Below are 27,318 nucleotides of genomic sequence, written 5' to 3' on the forward strand. Positions count from 1 at the left end.
AATATTGCTAATCTTCCTTAGACTGACATTTCAGAACTCTATAGGCTGAACACCTGGGTTTTTGATGTTACTTCCCTTTTTTGAGACAGCATCAAAAATACGTCTTTCTAGAGCATTTAAATGTTTTCTGTAATGCAAGAAAAACAGAAGTTTACCATGTTTGATCTAGTATATGTATGATCTGCAGGGATCTAAAGCACATAAATAGTGTTTGTGTCCCCATAAACCTTGTTTTGCTCAGCTTGCTCAGTGCATTAAGCTGCGTTTGTGTGAGAAATATGCAAAATGGGTAACTGCACGCCTTGGACGTGTGCCTGGCTGCACTCCAGAAAGCCTTAACAAATGTTGCATCGTTGCGCTGAATGGAACTAGTGCCGAATTTATTTTTTTCCTCCCAGAAGTGCTTTCTATTTATATGGTCTCTGTAAGAATACGTAACCATGCTTCGTTGAAACAGTTTTTTCACAGGGGTAAGGAAAAGCTGAAATCAAACCCTTCTTCGGGCTTTCCCAGGGCCCGGAGCTGGGCCTGTTTCGGCTGCGGGCCGGCCCCGGCTCTCTCGGGGCGGAGGTGCGAGGGCGCGGCCGCCGCTTTGTTGGAGCCTTTGTCCGCGGGGGAGCACGGAGCTGGAGCCGGGCCCAGCACCGGCGGCCCTGGCCCCGTTGTGCCGCCGGGGCCGGGCGTTCCCGCAGCGCCCGCGGCGCCGAGCCCGCGGCGGGGCTGAACTTTGCATCCCGGCACGGCAGCCCCACCAGCTCCTCGCAGATAAGCGGCGCGGCCGGCGGCCGCAGCCAGCGCGGCGCCGCGCGCTGTGTGTAAATACAGCCTCTATATATTTATGTATTTGTGTATTTATGCACTCCGCACCGCCCGCAGCGCCCGGGCGCCGCTGGCACAGGTGCGGCCGTCGGGGGGATCGAACCCGTGGCCTGACAGCGGCCGGCGCGCGCCGCGAGGGAGAGGCGGCGGCCGCGGGTCCCGGCCGGCCACGCCCTTCCGCCCCGCCCCTCCGGCCCCGGCACGGCGGATTGGCGAGCGCTGTGTGTACACACACGGGCCCGGGCCAATGGCGCGGGGAGGGCGCCTGACATCACGCGGCGCGGCAGCCAATGGGCGCTCCCGGCCGGCAGACGCCGCCAAGCTTGTGCGGGGGAGCAGGACCGGGCAGCGCGGGGCGCTCTCACTGTGACTGCCGGGGCTCCCGGCTCCGGGGCCTCCTCGCCAGCGCCGAGTGCGCGGCGCCGGCCCGGCCGAGAGGCGTCGTCGGCGCGACTGGATCGCTCCTTGCCGCGGCGGCTGCCAAGGGACCGTCGCCGTCTCGTCGCCTCAGCGTCGCTGTCTGGGCCCAGCCCGCGCTGCCGCCCGCTTTACCTTTCGTCCCTGGCCGGGCCTGCGGGTGAGCGGGGAGCGGGGCCCGGGTGTGGGGGGCTGTGTGGGGGAAGGGCAGCCCCTTTCTTCAGCCATCGGCGGCCGCCGTGCCCCGGGCGGCGCGGTGCCGCCGGCCCTGCCGCCCCCTCCCCGCTGCCGCCGGGCAGCGCGCTCTCGCCCCGCCTCGCTTCCCCCGGTGCCTCACGCCGGGCGGACGCGGGAGGCCGGGAGCCGGTGCCGGCACCTGCGGGCGGGCCCGGGCGGCGGTGACAGCCGGGGCGCCTCCTCCATTGTGGGGAGCGCGGCGGGGCCGGGCCCGGGCAGGCACCGGCCGGGCGCCCGGCCCTGCTCCGTGCTGCCCGAGCTTCGCGTCGGGGCGGTCCTCACCCGCCCGTCTTATCGGGAGAGGGTCAGTCCGGCACAACAACAACAAAACTTCCCTGCCTGCCTCTTCCTGGGAGTTCCAGGCCTGCCCGGGCTCCCAGCTGTAAAGGGCTCGGCGGCAGAGGTGAACCCAGGGTAAACACCGTCTGTTGGAGCTGAGAATACAAACAATAGGAGGAAAATACGGAATAAGCAAACTTCCTTGAAATGTGGAAGAAAACCGCAAATGAGAGCGTGCTCCCTCACTGAGTAAAGGGGGGATGCCGAGCTGTGTATCACAGCTTATGCTGTTCTCCTCTGGAGGAAGGACTTTGGGTTTCATTTTCTCTCTAAATTCTTGATTTGACAGAGAAAATGAATAGTCTTAATTTATATTATATAGTACACTGGGTTGATATTGTTTACAAATAATTTTTGGTCGGTTTTCATGCAATTCAGTTATTTTTTGACTCTTCATTAATATGGCTCACAGTGACTTTTTTTCAACTACTATCACTGATGTAGCTTAATTATGTTGAGCAAAGATAGTTAAATGTTGGAGGTTGTGTGGTGCTGTAACAAATTGCAACTTGCTACAATCTTTTATTCAGAAATAATGTTATCCTGGTGAAAATGGATGCTGTTAAAAAAGAAATTAATACATTTTTCTCTATACCTTTACCCTCCCCAAATTAACTTCAGTTCATTTGAATATATTATATTCTGTCATACACAAAAATAGATCTGTACAAGTGTGGCGAAGACTGAGAGGAGCAGCGTTACAGGGCAAAGGCAGAACTGTGTTTCCCAGCCATATTTGTGCCAATGCTGTGTACACTCACCGGGGTTTTTACGCAGTGAAGTATTGAATTTCAGGAGCTTCTGTTCAAACTAACGTGTAGCGTGTTAAATATAGCACTTTGAAAAAACCAGGGAGGACCAAGGAGAAGCTTGTGTTATAGAAAAGAGCAGACTTGGCAGGAGAGGTGGTCAGGAAGAAAAAAAAGGCAAGTTTTCTTTTGAAAAGTTTCTTACTGTGAAGCAAGTCTGGTGCTTCTAGAAGAGGACAGAGTAACAGGTCAAATGATTTAGTTCTACCAGGGAAAAAAGAAAATTATTAAATATTAATAAGATTGTCTCATGGGTGAATTTAAGAGTGATGTTATATTACTGTCAAATTATTTGGCTTTCTTTTAACCACTTCCTCTTTGAAAAAAAGTCACTACTGCAGCATAGCAAAAAAGAAACCATTTGACTTGTACTATCGTAATAGAATTAATTTTACAGAAAAGACACAGTAAGAGGAATGCTTTTAATTGCTGCAGAGGGTTCTGACTGGTGGCCTGGCTTTACCAAGTGGGAAGGTTCAGTTTTCAGAGCAGCATCCATGGTAAAAGGCACAGGCCAGGCAAGGCAGCTGGGCAGAGCAGTGCTGCTCTGCAGGGGATGTCGGTAGTCCCAGAGCATTCCTGATCTCTGTGTGCTGTGCCCGTGCTGGACAGCACTGCAGAGACCCCTGGTGCATCTGGACACGCTTCCTGAGCAGCTGGGAGCACCCTCCCAGTGAAGGTCTTCCAGTAGCTTTGGCTAAAATTGTTAAAGGTTTAGTGAAGAAACAGGGACCAAAATTCCAGCATTACATCCTCTTCAAGGGTGTATGATGTTAGTTTAGTTGTGCAGACCCTGTCACTGTGCCTTTGAAAGCTGAATGTGAATCTCTAAATGCAGTATAGAATAGTGACTTGCATGGAATGGAGGAGAGGCTGCTGCAGCCCATCCTGTGTAGAGAAAAATATTCAAATTTCTGCATCCTAATGTGGAGCAGAACGAGTTCTAGTTATAGCCAGTCTAATTCAGTTCTTGGAGTTGCATTTCTTCTGGTGTGCTACCTTAATATAATGTTCTTGGGACTGTCTCTAATAAGTGATAATTGCTTAAATTGTTTGCTTTTTCATTTTTTGAGTGGAATGGTATAAGACTTTCTCCAGTACCTTTCCAATTACTTTCACTGTTTGTGACTCTTAATGAACCAACAGTGAATCTTAAAATAGGGAAAATCAGCTGTCTCTTCTACTGCAAGGAGATACACTTGTGGAGTTTTTGTGCATAAAGCCAAGAAACCACTGGAATCAGATGGGTTTGTCACAAAACTTTAGGTTTTAGATGAAAAACAATCCCAGTGTCTTGGTGTGGTAATAGGGCACAAATCATGGTGGAGCTGAGGGCACAAATTCACTCTTCGTGTATGTTTTGTAACATCCAGTATTAGAATGAAATTAGTTCTTTTCCCCCCATTATTTGATTTGTAGACTATGACTCCTCTGCAAGGATGTGAGGCAATAGCAAGTGATCTTACTTTCATAGTTTCCTTAAATGAACTCCTTTGCTCCTTGGTCTGATGTCCTGTGTGCAGTGATAGTTTCCAATGAAGGCCTTTACAGACTGCTCAAATTTACTTTTATGCTTTTCAATATCTGTAGCATAAAAATCAATCTAAGCAAGTCAAGCTGCAGGCCTACAGTAGTTCAGTTTGCAAGACCATTACAATGGAACTGTAACAAAAGCACAGCTTTGTAGAATATCATACTCCTGCTGAAATACATAACAGTAATTAAATGAAAAAAGATGATGTTTGAAAATAATTTGAGGTCCAGCTATTCACTTAGTACTGTTGAAGAAACTTTTTGGCTTTCAGAACATGGTTTGCAAAATCCACAGGCTACTGTGAAGCCATTTTTGAGGATATTTGTCTTTACTGACACCTGAAGTGAATTCTAGATTTTTGCAGCACTGACTTGGTGAAAAATAATGCTTTAGCCACAGTACTGGCTGTCACTATGGAGCCTGGAACCAAGGTGGGAAAAGATGAGTGTTTGGTTTTGTTGGTGTGCTTGGTTGTGAAGTGCAGCAATTCAGGTGTTGGCACAGATTCATTCTTTCTGGTTTGATAATGCTTAAAAGAGAGGACAACTTGATTTTTTAGTAACTTCCCAAATCATTTAAGCATGAATTCTAGAAGGGGTTTCTCTAGAGGTATCTTTGAAGGCATTATCCAGAACTGTCACAGCACTGGGATCTTCCTGGTTTGCAGTCCATAGGATATTTGACTGACATGAACAGCCAGGTTTTAACATGACCTGTAGAAATCATCCACTTATAAAGGTGATTTTTTTGACTGGTTTTGTGTTATTGCAGTCAGGGGATGTGCCCTGCCCAGCAGGCTTTACACAAGCAGTGCTCAGAGGAAGCAGTGATGGTAGCTGAGACTGCTTCTGTTCCTCAGTTCTTTGCTAACAGTGAATGGAGTGATCACGTCCAAACCATGGAATTTTTGTTAACATCTATAGACCAAAATCCATTTGTGACTGTAATTCTGGTCTTGCAGCTCAATTTATTTTTTTCCTGTAGACCTTAGAGTGTTCTGCTCTGTTTGGCAATGCAGGTTTCTCCTGTTCCATCAGGTTCCTGCTGCTGCCAGATTTGTGTTGGTTTGGGTGGGAATAGCAGATGATTCAGTTGTGGCTTACCTCTTTAGTACTTTTGTTCAATGGAGTCCCTCACTGACCTCTCTTGGGTGGCTATAACATCAGCCTGGGTGTATGGGAAGGTTAATTTGATAGGAATTCATAATCCATTTGCCCATGGGTGGTGTACACAAATATGTTCTGTGTGAATAAGGACCATTTTAATTTACTGTTTTCTTATTGCAAATTTCAGGGTGGGAAAAAAGAAAAATAAGGTCAGAAAGAAATTAGCAGGTTGCAACAGGTACCCACTGTCTTTAAGGCTGTGAACTTTTAGTTGTATAGAGGAATTTTTCGACTTTGTAGCAGCTATTATAATGCTATTTGTGGGAATTAAATCAAATGTATCAGTAGCTGCTCATTAAGTTAAGGCTTGTGAATGCCAATGCATTGACATACTAAAAATCACTTGTGAACTGTAATGCTCATCCCAGAATATATGGTGGTAATATGACCAGTAATTATGGATGAGATTAGAAACTGCAAGTGAAAGTGAGCTTATGTCCTCAGAGTGAAATAAGAAACCTGGGTGTGCATGGCTCTCCATTTCTTAGAAGGAAGGAGTTAGGTAACTTCCTTTTGTTATAAACTTGACCTTGAGATTTGAGGAATGTGAGAAATATATTTCTGTTCTCATAAAGGCACAATCAGGTTATTATAAACTTCAGTTTATTTAAAATTCAACTTACAATTGCAAATACATTCAAACTTTTTTTTAGATCAATAACTTCATACATACAATTGATACAATTTCAAGCTGTGTATTGATTTGGTATAACAGCAGACTTCTGCTCTCTGTCAAAAGCAAATTATTAATCCTGCTTCTTGCTGTTTAAGAAATTGAGGAAGCTGTGATCTGGAGACAAAAATATCCCCCTTCCTAATGGAGTTTTGAAGCATGCACACACCCCAGTGAATTCTTCAAAAGCAGACAGTAGTCTCCATATGAACAAGCCATATCCAGCCTTTTGTCACATTTCAATCCATAATTACATTTGGAGGGCTCATGAGTGCATTTTTTCAGAAGTGGAACTGGTCAGTCAGTGGTGAGTCTGAGGGTTTGTCCTGTGCTGTGCACAGCGAGGTGGCCCTTGCAGCTGCAGGGGTCACAGCATGTGGAAAACTGTCCTGCACCCCCTGTCAGCCCCACTGCTGGAATTCTGACAGTGTTAGAGCTGAGGTGGCTCTCTGAGGGGATCAGGTAGGAATGGGAGCTCTTGAGAGTGTGCAGCTTTGGGAAGGAGTGGAAAGTGGAAGAAGTGGGTAGCAGTGGAAGATCCCTTGGAGCAGTCTTAGCAGGGTGGGATCTGAGAGCAGTGCAGTGCATTTCATGGAACCGTGCCCTTCAGGTAACCTTGTGTGCTGTAATCAGTATTTGTGACCTTGTTCATCACCAAAAAATCCCTTTTTGCCCTTGTACCAAATGATAATTAAAGAAGTATGACAATTTTTGTAACCTTTACCCATTGGTGAATACTGTCATAATCTTCAACCCATTCAAGAGAAGAGTTAAATAGTGGCATTAAACTAGAACAAAGCTTCTAGCAAACTATAAGGAAAATGGAAGAAATAGCTACTAAGTTCTCAAGTTTTTTGTTGCCATGTAACTTGGTGATTTTTAATTAAATGCAAATGTAAAAGTATCTTCAGCTCACTGGATGTTAAAATCCTTCCAGCTGTGAAGTGTAGCCAAAAATATATCTCAACAAGTGTGGTTAAACATTTCCATATATTTGTCAATACACTGGTAATTCTGGAAATTTTTCAATCTCAAAATTAAAACTTACAAAACCAGATTAATATCTAGAGCACTCTCTGATGTATATACAGTGTATGGGCTGGTGTTAGGAAGAAGCTGGTGTGAAGGCTCAGTAGACAAAAAGATGCTGTTTTCAGCTGGGCTTGATTGAAAGAGGAGCCCAAGGTATTCTTGGCAATGCACAAAGACCATCTTACCACAGTATTTTACAGTTGTCACATAAATCACTAAATTTTTTTTTTCAAATGTCAATCCATTGTGAAAATGAAATTTCTTCAGGCAAAAATGTGTTTGTGAAAATACAGTATGCTGTTTGCTCTGAAAGGAAGTTGTACCTGCTTCTTGCTACTGAAGCAGCAGACTCCCAAATGTTGTGCCTGTATAGTAGTCAGCTATGGGCTAGAAACCCAGTGAGAGAACAAAAAATGAGCTTATAGAATAGATTGTCTGCTTTTAAAAAAAAACCCCTGCAGCTAAATTTCTCTTACTCCCAAATTTATCTTGGTAGTGCTAAAAGTTGTCTGTAAATCTCAAAAATACATTTTAGATCATGCTTTAAGTGCTGCATGAACGTTACCCGCTGTGCTGATGTCAGGCCCTGTGTACTCTGTCTGGAATGACAGTAAGCTGGCTTGGGGAACTAGAAGCCTTCAAAGGTTCAGGTGCTTGGGAATTACTCCATGTGTTTTATGTAAAGTTCTCTTTATTTGGACAATAAGAGACGTGTTTCACCCCACTGATTTTGAAGGAAGCCCTGAGTGCTGCCCCTGTTCTTGGACATGTGGTTCAGTGCTGGTGCTGGTGTTGAGCGTGCCTGAGAAACAGAGTCCTTGAGGGAAGGAGCACCCAGGTCCTGGAACTGGGGACTCAGCACTGTCAGGGCTGGGCAAGCAGCAGGACTTCAGGGTCAGCAGTGCACTTAATGAATGGAGACTTAGAGCACTTTCAGCTAGGAGAGAGTGAGTCCAGCTTTGGATTTTCTTCCTGTGTTACGTGTTCTTCTCACTCACACCTGTCGTCATCGCTGGGATTCAGGATATTCAGCAGCCTCCATCAAACAGTGCTTTTGTTAGTCATGTGTCGATGTACAGTCATATGCTATGTACATTGTAAATAATAGTTACAACAGTGAGTAAATACAACAAATAGTGGGAGTGATTGGGATGTAGCATTTGGAATCCACTCCGAGAGCACTGAATGGGATCCAGTTCATTTGTTGCCTCAGTATTTGCTACATTAAGTCCGTGAGGGGACATTTGCTTTTAGCAAACCACACAGGTTGGTTGTTCTCCCTCATGGAGCTGAAGTGCTACAGGTTATACTCATTGAACTTGCAGGAATGCCTCCTCTGTTTTTCCAAGTTCTTTGTGCTGTGTAAACTTGAGTCATAATTACTGCTGTTGCCAGGAGGTGTCAGTTAATTTTTTCTGATGATACATTGGCATTTTGCTCAATCTTAACTACATGATGAGATCTTCACTTTCAATTTGGGTTCAGGTAGTTTTATCTTTCATTTGGATCTGGGTTTAAAGCAGTAATCCTCATCTTCTTTTTGTGTTGTATAGTTGGGAGAAATGTGCTTTGGATTTGCAGGCTGCAGCCTTTTAACTCAAGTAAAGGTGATTAAACAATTACACTTTTAAACTGAATACTCTTCTCAAATTATTTTATTTTGTTAAAAATATGTAATATCATTCAGTGGTCAAATCACTTAGACTTGCTTCAGTCTCTCTGATCACTTTGTCTGTTATCTACTAGGACTTTTTTGAAGGCATACAGTTGCTCACAGTAAAGGCTGTCAAAATAAGTCGTGATACCTGCCAGACCTTCATCATACACGTCATGCTGGGATTTCCTTTCAAAGGCTTCCTTAGAGTTACTTTCTAATGTTATTTTCAAAATAAAAATTACTGTGTGACAGGTGAAGGTGGTGACTTCTTTCCCATCCTGTGTATGTGGCTTGTAGAATAAATACCTTGGTTGGCTTTTTTGAAGAACTTCATTGAGTGACAAGCTGGATGTTATATGGGACTCCTGTCTTGGTTTTTTTTAATCTTATTTTTTTTCAAAAAGGAGTCAGATATTGAAACATGTTTTAGGAACAAGCTGGAGAAACACTTCCTGGGAGCAGGTGGATTTCTGATAAGTACTTAATAATTCTGAAATTTTACTAATCTGAAAACTTGAGACGTACTGAAGCAGCATATGTGTAACAGGTGGTCTAAGCCATGTAGATGCTGTGCATAAATTAGTGGTTTAAAACTGAGCCTGTACTGATTAATAAGGAGTCTTTTTGTTGCTGCTGTCTTCTGAAATCAGTCTTGTAATAGTTGAAAGTTAGTACTATGGAGAGGGATATGAAGAGTATAAATTACTTTCTTGTGCAAAGGCTGGTGTTATACAGGTTTCTTTTTCTTGAAACTCATCACACTTTCCTCTTAGCTGACCCAGTTACCTGGAATAATTTTCACTTTGCAATACCATTTATCAGGTAAATGCGAAAAAGCGCTCCTTAGTGGTGATAAAAATCATTCTGGTATACTAAAATATCTCTTTTTTTATCTTTCATGTGTTCTGTAAAGACTTTTGATCATAACAATTTAGGTGATTGTCCAATAGTTGTGTTCATTTGTAGATGTTTAGTACTGATTTAATATTGCATAAATTGCACTTTCTGTTGGGAACTGGCCTCTGGCACTGAGGAGGGTCTTTGTATGGTGCTGGTCTGGGTGAGGGTGTGACTTGTACTGATAAAATTTTAGAAGAGAAACGAGGGTAAGTTTGGTAGAGCAGTGAACAGACTGTAATGTTATGTTATGGGGTAATTTAAAAATAAGACTGGACAACAGATAGAAAATAAACATAAGGAGTACAATGTTGTTCTGCAGATAACTGTTTTCTGTTTTGCACTGGTTGTTGCACTGAGACTCAGCTTCAGAATCACCAAAACTTCAGAATAGATCTGGCTTTTAACTTGTACTTGGATTAGGTACAGATAAAACTCCTGTACTGTTTTGCTGTAACTAGAGCTTGATTACCTGGGCTTTTATAAATTTAATGCTCAAACTGGCTTTTCAATATCAGTGGCATAAGTGATTAATTAGAAAATATGTTCTAAAAGAAGCTACAACTCAGAGTTTACAAAGTCAGTTTGATTGACTTCTTGTGCCATACAGTATATGACCAAAAGGCAAATTTATGGGAGTGGATTATAAACCAAGGCTTAGCTTATGAAGGGACAAATGTAGTTAAAAAAAAAAAAAGCAATCTTTGTGTCTCGTGCTCTGGGCTCTGTCTTTATGCAGCCTCATTTCAGCAGAAACCAGCCGAAGAAGAAAAAAGGTTGAGTTTTATGTTTTTCTGTCTGTGTGGTGCAAGCACATGCAGCAACTGGGAATGAAGAAAATCTCCATTTTGAGGCCATCTGTGTCGGTTCTTTTGTCTGAACCTGACAAGAGGTCATGGCAGATGGTGGGGTCACAAAGTCTGGCTTCTCAGGCTTGACAAAATGTGTTCATAAAGCTGGAAGAATCCCAACTGTTCTTACTGGCTGAAGAGCATTGTGGCAAAGGACTGTAATAGTTTATGGACAATACCTTCTGGGTCATTAAGCTTGACAGCAAATAACTTGTCAAAGATGAACCTAGTTTGCTTATCTGCAAATAAGTTAAAACTGCTCAGCAATTATGTTCTTAACTGCATTTTATTTGAGTAAATTACTTGTAAAGCCTCTTAGAGAGGGAGGCCAGACTGCAACGTGAATTTTGGTCAGAGCTCCAGATGATGGATTTGGAGAGTTCATCTGCAGGGGTCAGAAATGTCGAAAAAGAACAGGCACCAAAGATCATAATTTTCAGATGCATTGCAAGAATTCAGTATTTGCTCCTTGCCATGACCCCTGTAGCTTTATGGCTTCAGGTTTCAGGATTACTACCAGATCCAGTAGCTCCTTTCCCCAGCGTGGGAATAGATACCTCTTTGTAGTATCTTCTCTAAAGCCAGAGAAAAAATTTTATTATTTTCTTGGATGATTTGCGGTGAAACTAAAATGTACAAGTTCTCACAGGAGAATGTCTTAGTAGATTTGTGTGGTGTTCACATGCTGGAGCAACTGCTCAATTATGGCTGCAATGAAGGGAGGCACCAAGGAAGAGAAGTACAACTCAGGCAACAGGAAGTGGAGGACACCTCCAAGTTGAATTACATGGTTTTCCACTAACAGTTTAATGGATATGATGTCTGAATAAATCAAGAAATGTATAGAAACAGTCTAGAATTTAAAATTCTCCTGGGTTATCCAAAACTACTAAAGCAGTGATGGGATGTGATGGTGGAGCTCCTCATTAGTTGTGCACGCTGCTGAAAGACCCCCTGGCCCTTTCCTGAAGGAGGTGAAGACACTGGCTTGACATAGGTCAAAATACAGAGGAAATGGCATGAATTGCATCCCACTTCTGTAGCTAGTGAGTTCTGCTGTAAATGGTCATGACTCTTCTTTGATAAGTAGTTTAGGTATCTTGTGAATTTCACTTAATTGATTCCACACTTCAAAGTGTGAACAGTTCTCTCCATTTTATCCATCCAAATGCAATTCAAATGTCTTTTGCAGTCCATTTTTAAACTGCAAGTAGTACTTATAAAGTACTTTTCAAGGTACCTAAACGCTTTGTCAAGTTAATTCTGTCTTTAAAATTGTTTGTGCTGACAGCATTGATTTGTAACTTCTGTTTTCTGTAAGGCTTCTGGAAGCTTTCATTTAAAAAATAAGTCACTTTAAACTATTTTTGGAGTACCAAAATTTTTATCTTTTCCTGAAATTCTAATATTATAATTCTAACTACACAGGTTTAATAACAAAAATGAAAATATTTAAAAGATGAGTTAGAGATGAATAGTTTTCTTTCTTGCATGTTTCCTAAAAATTCTGAATGTTTTCTATATATATACATTTCATTAAAAGCCTTCTCTGTTGTTGGCTAAAGAGAAGTAATTCACTTCCATTTTTAAAGCCAATCTGCCTTAAATGCAAAAATTGCATGGTTTTAATTATAAAACTTTGGTAATGATATAACATAGTTGGCTAGCACATTAATGTAGTCAGGCCTTTATGTAAGTTGGGCCTTTATATATAGGATTTAATCTCTGCCTGTTCCAAGCAATGAACATTTTTAGTATGCCTGTAGAACCTGACTATAGTGGTGATTATTTTATCAGAAGCTTGGGTTTCAACTAAGATATTTCATTAACTGTCTTACAGGATGTTCACTTTAAAGATTATGTGAAGATGAAAAGGGATATCTTATGGCTTTATGAAATATAAAGCAATACTGTCTGACATGACGGCAAAAAATGTAAGTATAACTCCTCAATGTGTGTTACTTTTCATATTGGCATTCTGCCAGTCACTTCTGACTTTCAGAATTGTGTGGGCAAATATAAAAAATCAATCACAAAGACCTTCAAATTCATGTATCTTCTCTGATTTTTGTATACCACAAATATGTACCCCATCATCTTCTGCAGTATTTTGATAAATTTAAACTGGTTGGAAGCTCTTTAAGCATGTGGAGTTTACTCAGCTGTTGGTCAGGTTGATAACTGAGGCAATGTTTTATGCTGTTTTCATATTGATCCATTCAGGTCCCTTCCAACTTGAGATATTCTATGAGTCAGTGATTTCTCTAACATTTCTTCAAACTTATGTGAAAGCTGCACATTTTGTTGAATCTTCTCACCTTTGCATGTCTGTAAAATCCTTCTACTGGATCTGAGACTCAGATCTCAGTCTCAGATCTCAAGAAAAAATAAACTATTATTTGGCTGCTGTGGGTATACCCTTGGTTTCTAGAAGACTGGAGGCCTTCTTGTTCCTTTGCTTGCTCATGACCCAGCCTGTGGTGGTGTCTCAAGGCTCTATATTTGACTCCTCTATCCTGAGTTCTGAGGAAGCTTATGAAATGTCTTAACATCCTGACCTTAATTTTCTGCCTAATTAGCTGTGCTTCCTGAGGTACACAGCCTGTACAGAGAACAGTTCTGATTAATCCTGGTGATCAGTGAATTGAGTATGACTTTGGGCCCTGGGCAATTTGCCTGCTGACATCCTGCATTCTAGTTAAATCTGAGTGGGTTTAGGAACCAGCACCACCAAAGTGCCCACAATGAAAGTGCAGGTAGCCTAGGAATGTGCTCTGTTCAGTAACTGCAAAAGCTTTTGTGCATATTGGGTTAGATTGGTGCCAGTGATAGTTTGGTTAAATTAATTCTCAAATGTTGGAAATCTCTGTTGGCTTTATTAATAGCTTTATTTGGTGTGTAGTTCCAGGCTTTGAGGTATCTTATATCTCACTTTTTGACTCAAGCTTACCAAGACATAAAGTGTATATGTGTATATTCAAAGCCCTTTGCTTATTATTTCATAGGTCATGTTCATCTCTAGTACAAATAAATAATTCTACTGATGTATGTGGGACAGCTGCACAAATCCAGGTCATTTGTGGCTTTGACCTTTTGTTTGATGCAGTCAAAGGATAAATACCAATCCCAATAAAATCCATGGATAAAATCCATGTGTAATAGTCATAGAGTGGCACGGGCTGGAAGGGATTCCAGGAGGCCATTTACTCTGGTGTTTTGTGTAAAGCTCTTTGACACTGGAGCCCAGTTGCTTGGTGCTTTGTTCAGGGCTCCATCAGGGCTTTGGGTTTTGAAAATCTCAGAGGATAGACATGACATTCACTCTGGGTAACCTACTCTTGTTCTGAATATAGAAATACAATTCTGTTGTTTACTTCAGCACAATGCTATGGTTACTTTAGAGAAGAAATATTTTATTGGTATGCATGCTTTGAAATTTTGCATGTCAAAAATCATGCAAACCTAGTCAGATACCTAATATTTTGTGGGTTTATGTTAAAAAAAAACCATAAGCTATTGTAGTGCAGATGAATGTAGGACTCAGTTTTCATGTTTACTTGTTCATGTGGTGATCATATGCTTTGTGTCATTGGTAGCACTTCTTAGGGTTTTCCCAGCCTTGGTTACTCAGAATTGCTCTGGTTACTCAGAATAGTGCCAGCCCTGGTGTTTCCTGGTGCTGTTAGAAGGCCATAATGCTTCTGAATTTGCAGAGTTGCAGGGTTTAGATTCTCTATATGCCTTGGGGTTTCTGCAGCTGGAAGCCTGTTTCAAATGTAAGGTTAGTATTTGTTACAGTGTCAGAAATGGTTTAGTGATCTGCAGAGTGAGTTGAGGGAGTGAGCTTCCTTGTAAGAGTACTTCCATCATTTTCCTTTATGTTGAAGCATCAAGGAAAGGAAATTTTAAAGGACTGGAATTTGAGCATCTCCCCGGAAACTCTTGAAGGACAGGTATCTTCTGTCAAATGTGCACAGCAGGAAGCTGCCACCTCTGCTTTGTGCAATCACTGCTCCTCAGCCGGGCATGTCTGTGCTCCTGCTGCATCACAGCCCCTGCAGTGAGCTGTCCCTGGAATGGCTTTCCACCTTGCAAGAAGCTGTGTTGGACAACCTCCTGTCCAAGGCAGCTGTGCTCCAAGCACGTGCCAGCACGTGCCTGTAGATGGAATGTGTGTGCAAGATGAAAAACCTTCCCAGTCACCGTTTTTCCTTCCTTCTGAGTGTGTGGTGGGAAAATTGTCCAGGCTGGGCTCACTGCTCATTTTCTTTAAACACAGGATCCTATCTGTTTGTGGAATATTGTTTGTGGGTAATTTGACCTTCCTTAGAAAACTAATCCGATCAAAGAAGCAGTGAATAATAAAATGTTACAGGTTCTCTTGGAAAAAAAGATTATTATGTGCTTACCATATACATTGTACCCAGATCACCCTGTCCAACTGGGTTATTTAATTCTTTACTTATGTGAGAAAATGTGGTTTTTTCTTGTCTGTTTTGTATGTCATTTCCCATCAGTCCTTCAGGTAAAAAGACACTAAAACAGTATTAACAAATGGAATAAAAAAAGAGCAAATGCTCGTGGTAAATTTATTTTTAGTTTCATTTATTCAAACAAATACATGATACAACTTCAGCAAGTTTTTTGAATTTTGAAGACTGCTAGTTTTGATTGTGAAGTCAGTGCTTCTCAGAAGGTAGCTGTCTTGCCATGGATAAGGTCAGTTACATGCTGTGATAGCTCCTTTCACATGTCAGTGTGGAAGGAAGTTTAACTGCTGAGGGTGGTCACAGAGATTGCCCAGCCCAGTGGTCGAGAGGGCTGGGCACAAGGCAAGCTACAAGAGCTGCTTGTGGCACTTGGCCCCATCCAAGACTCTGGCTGTGACTCTTTCTTTCCCCTCACCCTGTTTGGAAACTTAGTCACCTAACAGCAAAGGCAAACAAACCTCTAAGATATTCAGTAGTGTGCAAAGGCCTGCCAAGTCCTTTCTTCATCTTCCATCGTGGCTGCATTCCTTGTGCTGCAGATGAACAGGAGCAGGAGTCCAGCTCCTGCCATGCCCAGCAATCCAGACCCTCTGGGCCACTGTTATAAAGCAGAAATATCACAGCAGCAGTACAGAAAGTAACAAATGATACCCGTTAAGCATTGGATTGTGTACCGGTTTCAGCTTAGGGGTTGTTACAGTATAAGATTCCCAAAAGCAGTGTGTGATCTGTGTCAGATAACAACATGGCCTGGGACCTCTTGAACACTGAGATGGAATCCTGTAAAGGCCTTGCTGTGCAGCAGTATTGTCATGTTGCATCACACATTGCTTGTTCTGAGGACTTAGTTAGGATCATTCTTATTCAGGAGAAACAAATTCCTTTAGATCTGCCACATTATTTCTCACTTCAGTTCTCATGAAATTCAAGTTTGTTTTCAAGGTCTTCTAAACTTAGATACAAGGATTGTAAAATTGAGAAAAGTGCTGCTCTTTATAAATGTGCTACTAGGATCATTGTAATGAAAACAACATATTTCTGTGCAAACTGAAGTTCTATAATTTTGTGTCATTTGGATCACTAAAAGTACAAAATACACACAATCTTTTATAGAATTAAATGCAGAAGTTAGAATCTTCATTCTGACACTATATGTACGTCATCTTCAGTGTTTGATTACAACACTGATCTGAATTAATAGGGAAATGTACAGTTGTGGATTTGGATCTGAATGTTCAATTGTGAACAAATTTCAGTGCTGTCTTTGAAGATGTTCCTTGTAATCCCTTCTCTTGCAATGAGTTGAGGCCCATAATCTAACATAATATTTATCCCCGTGGACCCCTATTCTTTCCCTGAATTTAAAATTTCTCCCATTTGTGTTGCTGTACTTGCTGCAGAGGCAGGCAGGGGTGCTGGGAGAAGCTGGCACTGTTGTTGGTGTGAGCAGCAGAGGTGTGAGCCAGCAGAGCCTCTTCCCCTCCCTTGCAGTGCCTTGCCCTGTGCAGTTCCCAGCCTCTGGTTAAACCTCTCCTCCAGAGCACATCCTCAGTGTGAGGAGCCACAGTGGCCTCCTACCACACCAGTGTCCCTTATGCCCATGCTCAAGAGGTCCTGGAGTGCTGCTCTTTTCCTGGATCTGCTTCCAAACTGTGCTGAGGAGATGTTGTGGTTTGTTTCATGTCTTCCTCCCTTTGCCCTGCTCCAGCCCGGGCCCTCCCCAGCGCTGCTGCATCGCTGCTGCACCGGTGCCACCTGCTGGGAGACAGCCCGGGAGTGGCAGGGAAGGTGGGACAGCCCTTGGACACAGTCTGGGGACACCACAGCGCCTGCCGGTGCAGGAGGATCCGGCTGGGTGTGCCAGGAAGGGCAGGAAAGAGCCACTCCGATGTGACAGTGCCTGAATGAACTGAGGGCTGTGCTGAGCATCTCGAAGGGTTTGTTTATAGCAGCACAACTGAGCTCATCTGGGCAGTGTTTTACAATCACAGCAGTGCAGGAGCAGTTCATCTTCTTACGTGTCTCCTGATGGGGAAAAAATCTGAGCAGAAGTATTCTCAAGAGACTGTCACAATGCTGTGTGCAGATTTTCCCCTACAAAAATTATCTGCTGAATACAAGGTTTCTAATCAGAATTGAGAGACTGAATGCTTATAGTAGATATTCTTTTGTGTAGTTTATTTCAGTTAAGTTTAATTTACCTAAAATTAAATGATGCTCTGACTGGAGTATGTTAAAATTTTTGAAGTGGCCCTAGCATAGGTTCCATTATTGCTACATATATCTGTAAAATAAAGCAAAATGTTTGATCCTTCATCATATGATTGCCTCCTTTTAACTTGGATAGTGGACCCATTTGTCCCAATGATTTACAGAAATAGTGAAATTTTATAATATTTTTAAAAGAAGTTGATATATGAGGGACTTCCCACCTCTTCCCTTCCTCATCCAAGATGATCTTGTATTTTTCTGTACAAACTACACCTTCCTATGCTTTGTGTGCATGCTAAAGTCTGAGTTGCACCATTCTGTATAAGATTTAAGTTTTCCATGTCCCCAGTAACTTCCCCTCAGTAAATCAGTGTATCTCTGAAGAGTAGGGAATGTATTTAGAATGCTTCAAGGCACATCTCATAGCTGCAGACTGTGCAGCTGAGTGCGGAGGCAATTGGGCACGGGCAGATTTCTGCTGTGTTATTGGTGGCCTTTGACTTGGAGGGGATGGTGCCTTACCCCATAATAGCCAGAATGGGCTGCTTGGGTACATGTAGTACACAGTCAGAATATTCAGGGTGGTTTTAGGTAACAACTTAGTTGAAAATAGACTTTCCAAATGTCCTGCATATCTTGCCTTGAGTCTCATACACTTGTAAGACTCTACTGTCCATAGGATTATGATATTTCATAATGCACAAAGTTGCTTTCATAATATTATTGCATTATAGAAAACATAGAAAGGTTTATCATATTTTAAGACTCCGTAAATGTTTTGTTCAGGTTGGTGTGACTTCCACAAATGGAGACTTGAAAGGATTTATAGATCAGAACCAGAGTCCAACAAAAGGTAAGAGAATTCTATTCAATACATACATTAAGACTTCCTTCACTGCAATATATGATTGATTCATATTTGGGATACTCAGAATTTAAATGTTCAAAATAAACATCCCCACCAGTAGTTGTTTAATACTGACATGTAAGTGTCAGTACAAAGATGGGAAGGTCTTCAGGATTTCAGAGGAGAAAAGAAGGTGTAATAAAAATAATAAGAGGATAACATAAGCCCTTTTTTTTCATTCCTCAATGGTGACTAATATGCTGAATTTCCTGATTTCTAGTCCACCCTTAAAATTCCCTGATTCTGTGACAGAAATGACAGAGAAGGCTAAAACATGTTGTCATACTTCTTTCTAAATGTTCTGCACAATTTACAATAATAATTATGTTTTGTCCTGTCCTGTTTTATCTTAGCACTTCTAGATTAATCACTTTTGACTCAAAAACAATTTATGATCAGTCATAACAGCTATGGTATTCCAGTAAAACAAACCCCTTATTTATATTAGAAGACTCAAGGATTTGCAGTTCAGGAAACATTTCAATCAACCTTTCAAAGTAAATACTGGTTTGCTGTTATCCACTGCAATAATCCAGTGCATGTAGTAGCAGGAAGGTTGATTTTTGGCTGATGCCATCAAACCTAAGAGACTGAAAAACTGAGACAGCTAAACAGAAAATGGCTGGAGCTACAGTATCTTCCTAGTTTTCTAAACTTTTCAGAACATGACAAACTGGTGGAGGCCTTTGTCCTGACAGGACTGGTGTTTTAAAAACTTACTGCTCAGGGCTGCTGTAAGAGAACTACTTCATTGTATGCTTGAAGAGATCTGCTAAAATGACCAAGACATCAAAAGCAGTAATCCATAGACCTGTGCCTGGTACTTTCAGATTCATACAGCTGTTAACTCCTGCAGATTTGTCTCAAATTGAACAGTAAAAGACTGAAATTGTACTGCTCAGTGTAAGCCTGAAGTACATTGAAAAATTGTCTGCCCCATTTTATTTTTTCTTTTCTACAGATCTCTTTGATTTCATCTCTATGGAATTTTTAAATTTAGGTTTGTAGCCCAGTAATTTTGTGCAATGCAAAGAAATTTACCAAGAAAATACTTGTGTACTAATAATGCAATAATAATTCCATTTTTCTATATGCTTTTATCATACTGATCTTGGAGATCAGTAAATTTACTGATCTATCTTAGTGTATTAGAAGATCCTGAGGACACATCACATATGTTATTCCAAAATATCCTAATGGGCTGCTGATGTCTCACAGCTCTGAGCTGGGGTTTTTGCCATCATTGTCAAGCTGTAGGCTGTATTATTAAAAATGGCTGTTCATTGAGACACATTTAAAAAGTGGACATTTGTTTAGAGCTCTGAATATGAAATCCAAATTACCACCACTTCCCTGGTGTTTTGTTTGAAAATTCAATGGGTTTTTTGTTGATGTAAGCTTTGTGTGTAGCCCCAGCTGGTTGGGCTATGCTCCCCATCAGCCATGGTCTCCTTCAAACTGGCTGTGACAGATTCTATAGATTCTCCAGTTGAATTGTTTCTGATTATCTTTGTAACTGAGCTGCAGACCTAACAGATTTAGTTATACAGGGGAAAAAAAATCACTAACATCTCTTTAGCTTCGTATTTGTATAGGAATGCATGTTGTTTATGTGAAATTAGACCTTTTTAGGGTGGCACATAATGATTTAAACTGAGTTTGGTGAGCTGCTTTGTGTGTGCATGTGAGCATACATGTACATAAACATGAGTAACTTTATCTGTGACTGCTTCAAGCTGAAGATCATTTAAATTGATTTTTTCTTTTTGTGCGCCAGTAAAATTATTGCACAAATGTCAGGAAGAATAATAGTTATGTAGCAATGATGGTTTGTAAAAATATGAAATTATAGCAACACTGATTTCTCTCCCTGAGAAGCAACAATAGTGGCAACTGAAGAATGGAAAAATAATTTATGTAGAAGCAAAGCACTTTTGTTCTGAGAGAAACATACACACACACATATATATATATATATATATCTCCACAGTCGGATTGTTATTCTGAATTTGCTTCAGTGCTGGGGAGGCTCAGTTTGGGATGGCTCTCTGTGTATTGCAGTTAAAGCCTCCCTATGAGAGTTTTAAGTGGGTTTCTTTCCCATGTGCTTGGTTTTCCGTAGGTAAATAGGAATAATGACACTGACCTCCTTTGTGCCTTGAAAGTACTGCTGAGAAACATTATATAAGAACTGAGTATTATTATACAAATCATTGCAGTTTGATCCATCTGTGCTGACCTTTTCCATCCGTGCAGTGAGATTACCGTGACTCGAGGCTGATGGGTCTCATTGTGTCCAGCTTATCACTGTACTCACTGCTCTTGTGCCCGGGACATAAATCAGTGTAATCTTTTTTGTCCCCAAATGATGGGTCTTATTAAGACTTGGCATTTAGTTAGAATTTGGTCATGTTTAAAGCCTTTGCAGTTGCTTTGTGATAGTATATATAGTTAGTTTGATGATATTTCTGCTTTCAGTTGAATATTGAAATCTGTTGAATGTTTTGTCGCATCTGCTTCCTCCTAAATATAATAATATAATGATATAATAATAATATTTGAAGCAATTGAGGTTACATGAGTAGCTACAACATGATGCTATTTGGGAAAAAAGAAAATGGTAGGGAGGAATATTTTATTTGTAATTGATAAAACTTTGTTTACTATGTTTTCAACTGCTGACAAACACAAAAAGCAACCTCTTACTGTGAAGAATTTGGTTGTTCTTTCTTTCTGGCCACTGTGGATAAGAAATACCTCACTTATAAAAACAAACTGGTTCTTTTTCATCCTATCTGTATTTTAAAATCTACACATCCACATATTTATATTTGCCAATGAAGAAAATTAAAAGTAAGAACAAGGGCAGGGAAACATTTCTTGACAACTTGGTCAACTCTTAAGATTGTTTTGACAGTACTGCTGCCAAATGAGGGATTTGTGTAGGGATTAGAAGATGAAAATCTTTTTTATTGACAGTAACTGTCCAAAAAGCCATATAAACACACACCAAATGTAAGCAAATGTCTATTTAAAATCAAGATCAGGTCATTTGAATGACCCTTGTATTTACTGAAGTTACCCCAGTGGTGACAGTGTTCCATGATCCAGGGAGCCTTGTAAATGAAGGCACAGTGCAGCAGTAGCTGCTAATTAGTGGTTTATTAGTGGTTTTTCCCAGGCTGCTCAGTGAATCTGGTGGGTCTGTGTGGCTTTGGCCATGGCTCTGCATGTGTGTGTGAGGGAAGTCCATCCATGAGTGTTCTCAGCAGGCACAGGTGCAGCTGGATCCCGTGGATGCCGTGGATGCCAGGCTGGCAGCTGCTGGGAGGGGAGCAGGCTGTGCCCGGAGCTGGATGGGGTGGGTGGCCCTGTGCATTGCCCTGTGCACTGCCAGTGCTGTGAGCCCCACAGGCCACCCTGGCACGGACACACGATAGCCCAGGGCCTCCTGCAGCCTGGGAGGAGCAGCTGCAGGCAGCTCTGGGGGGTAGCCCTGTGGTGAAGGAGCTGCGAGCCAAAACCGACATTGCACAATTTTACTGCACTTGGCCATGTGGCCTTACGCTGTCAACACCAGAGAAAGGAATTTATTTCTTTTCCCTGGTAAGAAAAGGGACAAGGAGAAATAGTGTGAGAGCTGATCTTGGAGGTAGAGGGGTCAAAAGTTTCAGTTGCAGCAGAAAAGAGGAAAATTCCTACAGCAGTGCTGGAAGTGACACGTCATTGATGGCAACAGCCTGGAATGAGGGGAGAGACTAGGTTTTGATGGAATACGCTGGCACAGCTTGGGAAATCCTGGGCAAAATCCTATAGCAAAAGTAAAACTGGCAAGTGAGAGAACTGTTCAGCTCAGCATGGGAACACAGTGTATGTAAATAATGAATTATTGTCTTGTGCTCTCTGGCACTACCCCACAAAAGATGTTTCATAACAGAGCAAAGATTTACTGGAGGGAGTGGGTTTGCAAGTGTGGAAGGTTTATATTTGTTTTTCTAGGTGAGTTACATGAGTGAATAATTGATTCATTTTATTGAGTAGAGATGCAAGCTGCTTCTGAAGATGTTTTCAGACATAGATTTCCCTTTTGGAAAATTAATATTAAGTAGTAGTATTACTCCAGATGCCAAAAGAATCAACACAGAACATTAGAACATCCTAGTTTCAATTTGTTTGTATTTCTCATATATCCGTTGAATATTTCTTATGAAGGTGAGACTTCACATAAATCTACATCTTTTCTACTTCTGTGCTGTAACTACAGAAGATAAGATCCTTTTTCCTCTCAGTTGTGTTGCTTCTGCTTCCTATTGCAGAGAGGTTACTTTGTTGAATTTATAATTTTTCAGTAACCTCATGGAAAACAGGTGTACTAAAATAAAATGTAAAAAAAGAGACCATGATTCAGGACCAAGTGAGAAAAGAAAACTGGGCAGTGGAGGTGAACAGGTGATGTGAGAAGAGACGGGGGAGCAGGGATGTGTAGCAGCACTGAGTCAGCCTGGGCCATGTGGGCTAAGCTGAGTGTTGGCTGGCTCCTGTGGGAGAGGGCTGGTGCCTGTGCTGCTCTGAAGGGACCTGTCACCTCAGATGCCTTCAGCTGCTGTCTGCAGTGCCAGAGAACATGAGTAGCTCTCCAGGAACCTCTCCTTGTCCTCATGATCCCAGCTAGACCCCGGCTGACTCTGGATTACAGGCAGTGGCAGCTCTCCCTTCCATGTGGCTGTGCCTCAGAGCCCATCCCTCCCCAGGCTGTGTGTAGGAACAGGGGCTGGTGTTTCACTGATCGGTGCCAGCTCTCCTGATGTGAAGCTGTCACAGAGGAAGGAGCTGCTGCCACCACTGTGGCACTTGGATAAGCCACTATGCTCAGGACTTTGAGTGGCTTGTGCACAACAGTTTGAACACCCAAGGAGTAGCAGTGGTGCTGCAACAGTTTTGCTTTAAACATTAATTCCAAATAATCGAGATACAAGATGCAGTTTGGGATAGAGGAGGAGCAGCAGTATTTTGGGGCTGTCAGCATAGAGCTGCTCTTCTCTGTGGAAGGCAGGATGATTTAGATCCATAAGCAGTTTGGGATCACAGAAATGATAAACATCTTGGGATGAGAACACCCTGCACTGGAGATGGCACAGGAGACTTTACTGTGACATCCGGCTGCCTGCTCTGCGACTGTAGGTGAGTTCTAAAGGCATCACTTCCATCTGTACAGGGCAGGCTGTGCTTGGCTTACATCAGCAATGACTGTGGAACGCTCTGGGACAGTCAGGTGAGGAATGGTTAAGGCTTTGAAGGTTTAGGGATGCATATTTTGTACACGTGATTATGATTGTAAGTGGGATTTGTATGTTGGCTTCTTTTAGAAGTATTCTTATTAATTTTCACTTCTAATGCTGAGGAATGTCAGGCTGTGTGCTCTTTGTCTTAAGCAAGAATAAATTGTTTCTGAAAATAAAATACATGTAATAAAAAATAATAAAAGTAAAATAGTGAAGGTGTAATTTTGTGAGGTGTCCTTGTGACATCTGCTGAGAGGTCTGGAGGTTACCTGAGCGTGTGTTCACAGCAAATGAAACAAAGCCAACCTGATTCCAAAGCGTTAGAGTGATGTGAGAATTTGTTAAAGTGTTTTTCACACGTTACTAAGGAAATAATTTAAAAGTCTCCTTTTACCATTCTTTTTAGGTAATATTTCAGTAATCACATTGCCAGTTTCCAGCACCAACTCTCCGACTAAGATTTTGCCAAAAACCTTGGGACCAATCAATGTGAATGTTGGACCCCAAATGGTAAGTTTTGCAACCCCAGTAATGCCAGCTTGTGCAACTGGCTGTGACTTCCTGGTGGTGTAAGACAGGAACACGAGAGGAACTTGCTGCTTCCTGCCTCAGCCACAGTTCCCCACCTGGATGGGAGGGTGCTGGCCTGGGGGCACAGCAGGCCTGGCATGCCCGAACTGCCACTCCCAGCAGTGCCCTTGTGTGTGCCCTTAGGGGGTACCTGTCTCCTGGGCTTTCACTGGAAATTGAAACAGCTTTACCAGCTGACACTTTAACTATTACTCAAAGTGTATTAAGAAAATCCCCTCATTATTTGAGAGGATACACTTTGAATGTTTTGAGTCATGTTCTCACCAGTAAATCTCCAGAATTGTCAGAGAATGTCTTTGATGTGTTAGTAGAAATTCTAAACTTGTTGAAACTACTCTTCTTAAAACTCTCTTTTCCTGTCCATGATAATTGTATATGTATATTGATGTTCCAGGGATTTTGGATCTAGTTTTGAGAAAAAAATTAGAGTTACTGGTGGCCAGGGAGCTAAATAGGCAATACTGTGAACAGTTTCTAGTAACCTGATGCCTCCTGCCAAGCACTTAGCCTGAGTACAGAGCAGTTTGATGTGTTTCATAAAAATGGCGTTGGGCCTTTTTGACCTGAGCAGTGTTCTCTGGGGGTTTGTCCCAGCTGGGCATAGGGGCACACACGTCACAGCCAGCCCCGTGGCACTCGCTGCTCACACAGCTCTGTCCCCAGCATGGCCAGGGGGCTGCCTGCCAGGAACAGCTGCCTCACAGGCTGTGCCCTGTGGCACTGCACTGGAACAGTTCTGCCCCTGAGGATGTGTCCTGCCAGTGCAATAAACAGCCCACAACAGGGAGAGCACTCACTTAATGCACTCCTACTCTTATGACTGACTTCTCAAGCCCTGCTTTTGGTTTCAGTGAGCCCTGCTTGCAGTTCAGGTTCTACAGCAGGTAGAAGTTGCAAAAGCTACTGTGTGATGTGAAACACACCATTTTTATTCTCTTTTTTTTTTGGTTTTTTTAAATCCTTTTATTCTGCTGCTTTGCAAGAACAGATCTATATTCAGAAAACATTTTCTTAATGAATAGCCATTAACGCAGGCTTTCCAAGACACCCAGCATGCAGCTGTGTTGTGCCAGGCTGTTTAAAAGCCAACGCTCCCGAGCTCTCAGTAGTGGCAATGTTAGCGCTCCCTCAGCATCTGCCTGTGTCAGCAACACCCTGCTTGATTAATTTATTTATTTAGGCCTTATTTCCCCACCGTGGCTTCCAGGCCCTGGGGCCGCTCCGGGTCCTTCAAGCGGCGCAGAGCCGCTGCAGGAGCGGCCGCGTGCCGCCAGAGGGCAGCGCGGGCCGGGCCGGGCCGGGCTCTCGGTGCCCCGGGCCGCTGGCACCTGCGGGCACAGCCGTGCTCCTGTCACCGACCGGCCCCTGGCACCTGCCACAGCCCCTGGCACCTGCGGGCACAGCCGTGTTCCTGTCACACCAACCGGCCCCTGGCACCTGCCACAGCCCCTGGCACCTGCGGCCACGGCCGAGCTCCTGTCACCAACCAGCCCCTGGCACCTGTCACAGCCACTGACACCTGCGGCCACGGCTGAGCTCCTGTCACCTCTGCCCAGTCACAGCCCCTGGCACCTGCGGCCACGGCCGAGCTCCTGTCACCAACCAGCCCCTGGCACCTGTCACAGCCACTGACACCTGCGGCCACGGCTGAGCTCCTGTCACCTCTGCCCAGTCACAGCCCCTGGCACCTCTGCCCAGGCCGGAGCAGCAGCCGGGTGACAGAAGTGACCTTTCCTGTGCCTGCCTGCAATGGCTAAAGCCAGGTGACTTTGGTTCTCCAGCCCCAACCAGGAAATACATAACCTGTACCTGTGTTTTGGTTTCTCTGAAGTTCTCTTTTCCCTGGGTTCTGTCAAGCTGTACATTTGCAAACAATAAATGAGATAATTTATATCTTTAAAACAAAAAAGACGTGTATGTAGTCAAACGTGGTACCAGGGCAGATGTGAAGTAATGCCCAATGAGCTAAGGAAATGGGGAATTCTTCACATAACATTTTTCTACTTCTCTAAACAACAGTGATGGATACCATATAAATGCTGTATACTTATCTCTAGTTTGTATATATATGCATATATATATGTACACACTTGCAGTACCTATATATCTGCTCTATACTTACAGCATATACTTACAACAGTTAGTTACCTGAGGGCCTTGGGATGCTTACACAGGTGTTAAATAAGTTAAATAGTAAAGGAAATCACAAAGTTTAGTACAGTCACTATTCAAAAATAAATGTAGTAAAATAAAACAAAGTTTTAAAATATTAGGTAAGATACAGGAGTGGAAAGCACTGTCCAAGAAGCTTTGATTTGAATCTTACCATCATGGAATCAAAATAATTAAATTTGCTTTATTTTAAAGATTAGCTTTTTCAATACTGTTTCATTTTTAAATAATATTTAAATTATTCTGGTAACCTACTTTGAAAATGAACTTGGATGTGATTTAAAAGTTGAGACTGGGTGTCAGTGTTAACCAGTGTGTCTACAGTTTCAGCAGGTTTGCATAAATGTAAATTCTATCTATACCATAGAGACTTTACATTGAATTCTGTAGGTACAATTCATTGCCAGAGTCCCTTGGGATCTTGTGAATGCTAGAAGCTGCAGGAAATGCTTTGCCTGCAGCTCAGACTGTCTTTTGTATAGACAATTAGAAGAGACAAATCCATTGGAAAGAAAGAAGGCTGTATTGATTACATTGATCAAGAAGTTGCCTAGATGTACTCATGAAGAAATAATTGGGTGGCTGTAGGTACAGATCCTATCTGCCATACCTAGGAATTACTTGGAATCATTTGTCTGGTTCTTGTCCATGTGAATGATACAGTAATGTGGTACAACTAATAGGAAGCTTGGCAGTTGTAGCCAAGCTGTAATGGCTTTGCTGCATGAAGATCTTCTGATGCCATCTCTTCTGTATACTGTGACTGCTTCTGGTACAGAATTATTATTACTTAGTGCAATGCTCAGTATGAATTTTGGGCTGTAGTTACCTCTGTTTTCTTTAGAGAGCTGTGGTTTTTATTGCTAAATTTTACAGATCATAAGCACACCACAAAGACTGAGCAGCTCAGGGGGTGTTCTGATTGGGAGCCCGTACAGCCCCGCTCCAGCCATGGTCACTCAGACACACATAACGGAGGCGTCCGGCTGGGTCCCAGGGTAAGCCTTTGTCTCACTTAAAGATGGCTGAGCATCTCTTCTGCTCTTTTCCATTATTTATACTGTTGAATCTGTGCTGGCCTACAGTTTCTAGTTCTTGCACAACTAACTGGAGTATGGCATGTGCTTTTCAGTGGTGGGGATTCCCAGAGCAGCCTTGTGGCAGTGCATCAACCACGACCACCAAGCAGCACCATCCTTCTGTTTGTGTACTGTCCAAGTCGAGTCACAGGACT

At 42.6% G+C, this 27,318-nt stretch overlaps 1 protein-coding gene across 3 annotated transcripts in view; it reads left to right on the forward strand.

Annotated features, from left to right (window-relative positions):
- Positions 1–1,191: 1,191 nt before the first annotated feature.
- The window catches only part of TFDP2 (transcription factor Dp-2), a 43,138-nt gene continuing 17,011 nt past the window's right edge, over positions 1,192–27,318 (forward strand). For 2 of the 3 annotated variants that reach the window (XM_039722271.1, XM_039722272.1), the window contains exons 1-5: positions 1,192–1,396; positions 12,272–12,365; positions 17,919–17,985; positions 23,728–23,831; positions 26,961–27,082. In XM_039722271.1, the coding sequence (XP_039578205.1) occupies positions 12,324–12,365; positions 17,919–17,985; positions 23,728–23,831; positions 26,961–27,082 (335 nt within the window). In that variant the 5' untranslated portion in view covers positions 1,192–1,396; positions 12,272–12,323. The remainder of the gene's footprint in view (positions 1,397–12,271; positions 12,366–17,918; positions 17,986–23,727; positions 23,832–26,960; positions 27,083–27,318) is intronic. The other variant, XM_039722273.1, reaches the window with a different exon arrangement.

This window comes from Passer montanus, unplaced genomic scaffold, assembly GCF_014805655.1.
Source record: "Passer montanus isolate IOZ18808 unplaced genomic scaffold, ASM1480565v1 scaffold48, whole genome shotgun sequence".
Classification (NCBI taxonomy): domain Eukaryota; kingdom Metazoa; phylum Chordata; class Aves; order Passeriformes; family Passeridae; genus Passer; species Passer montanus.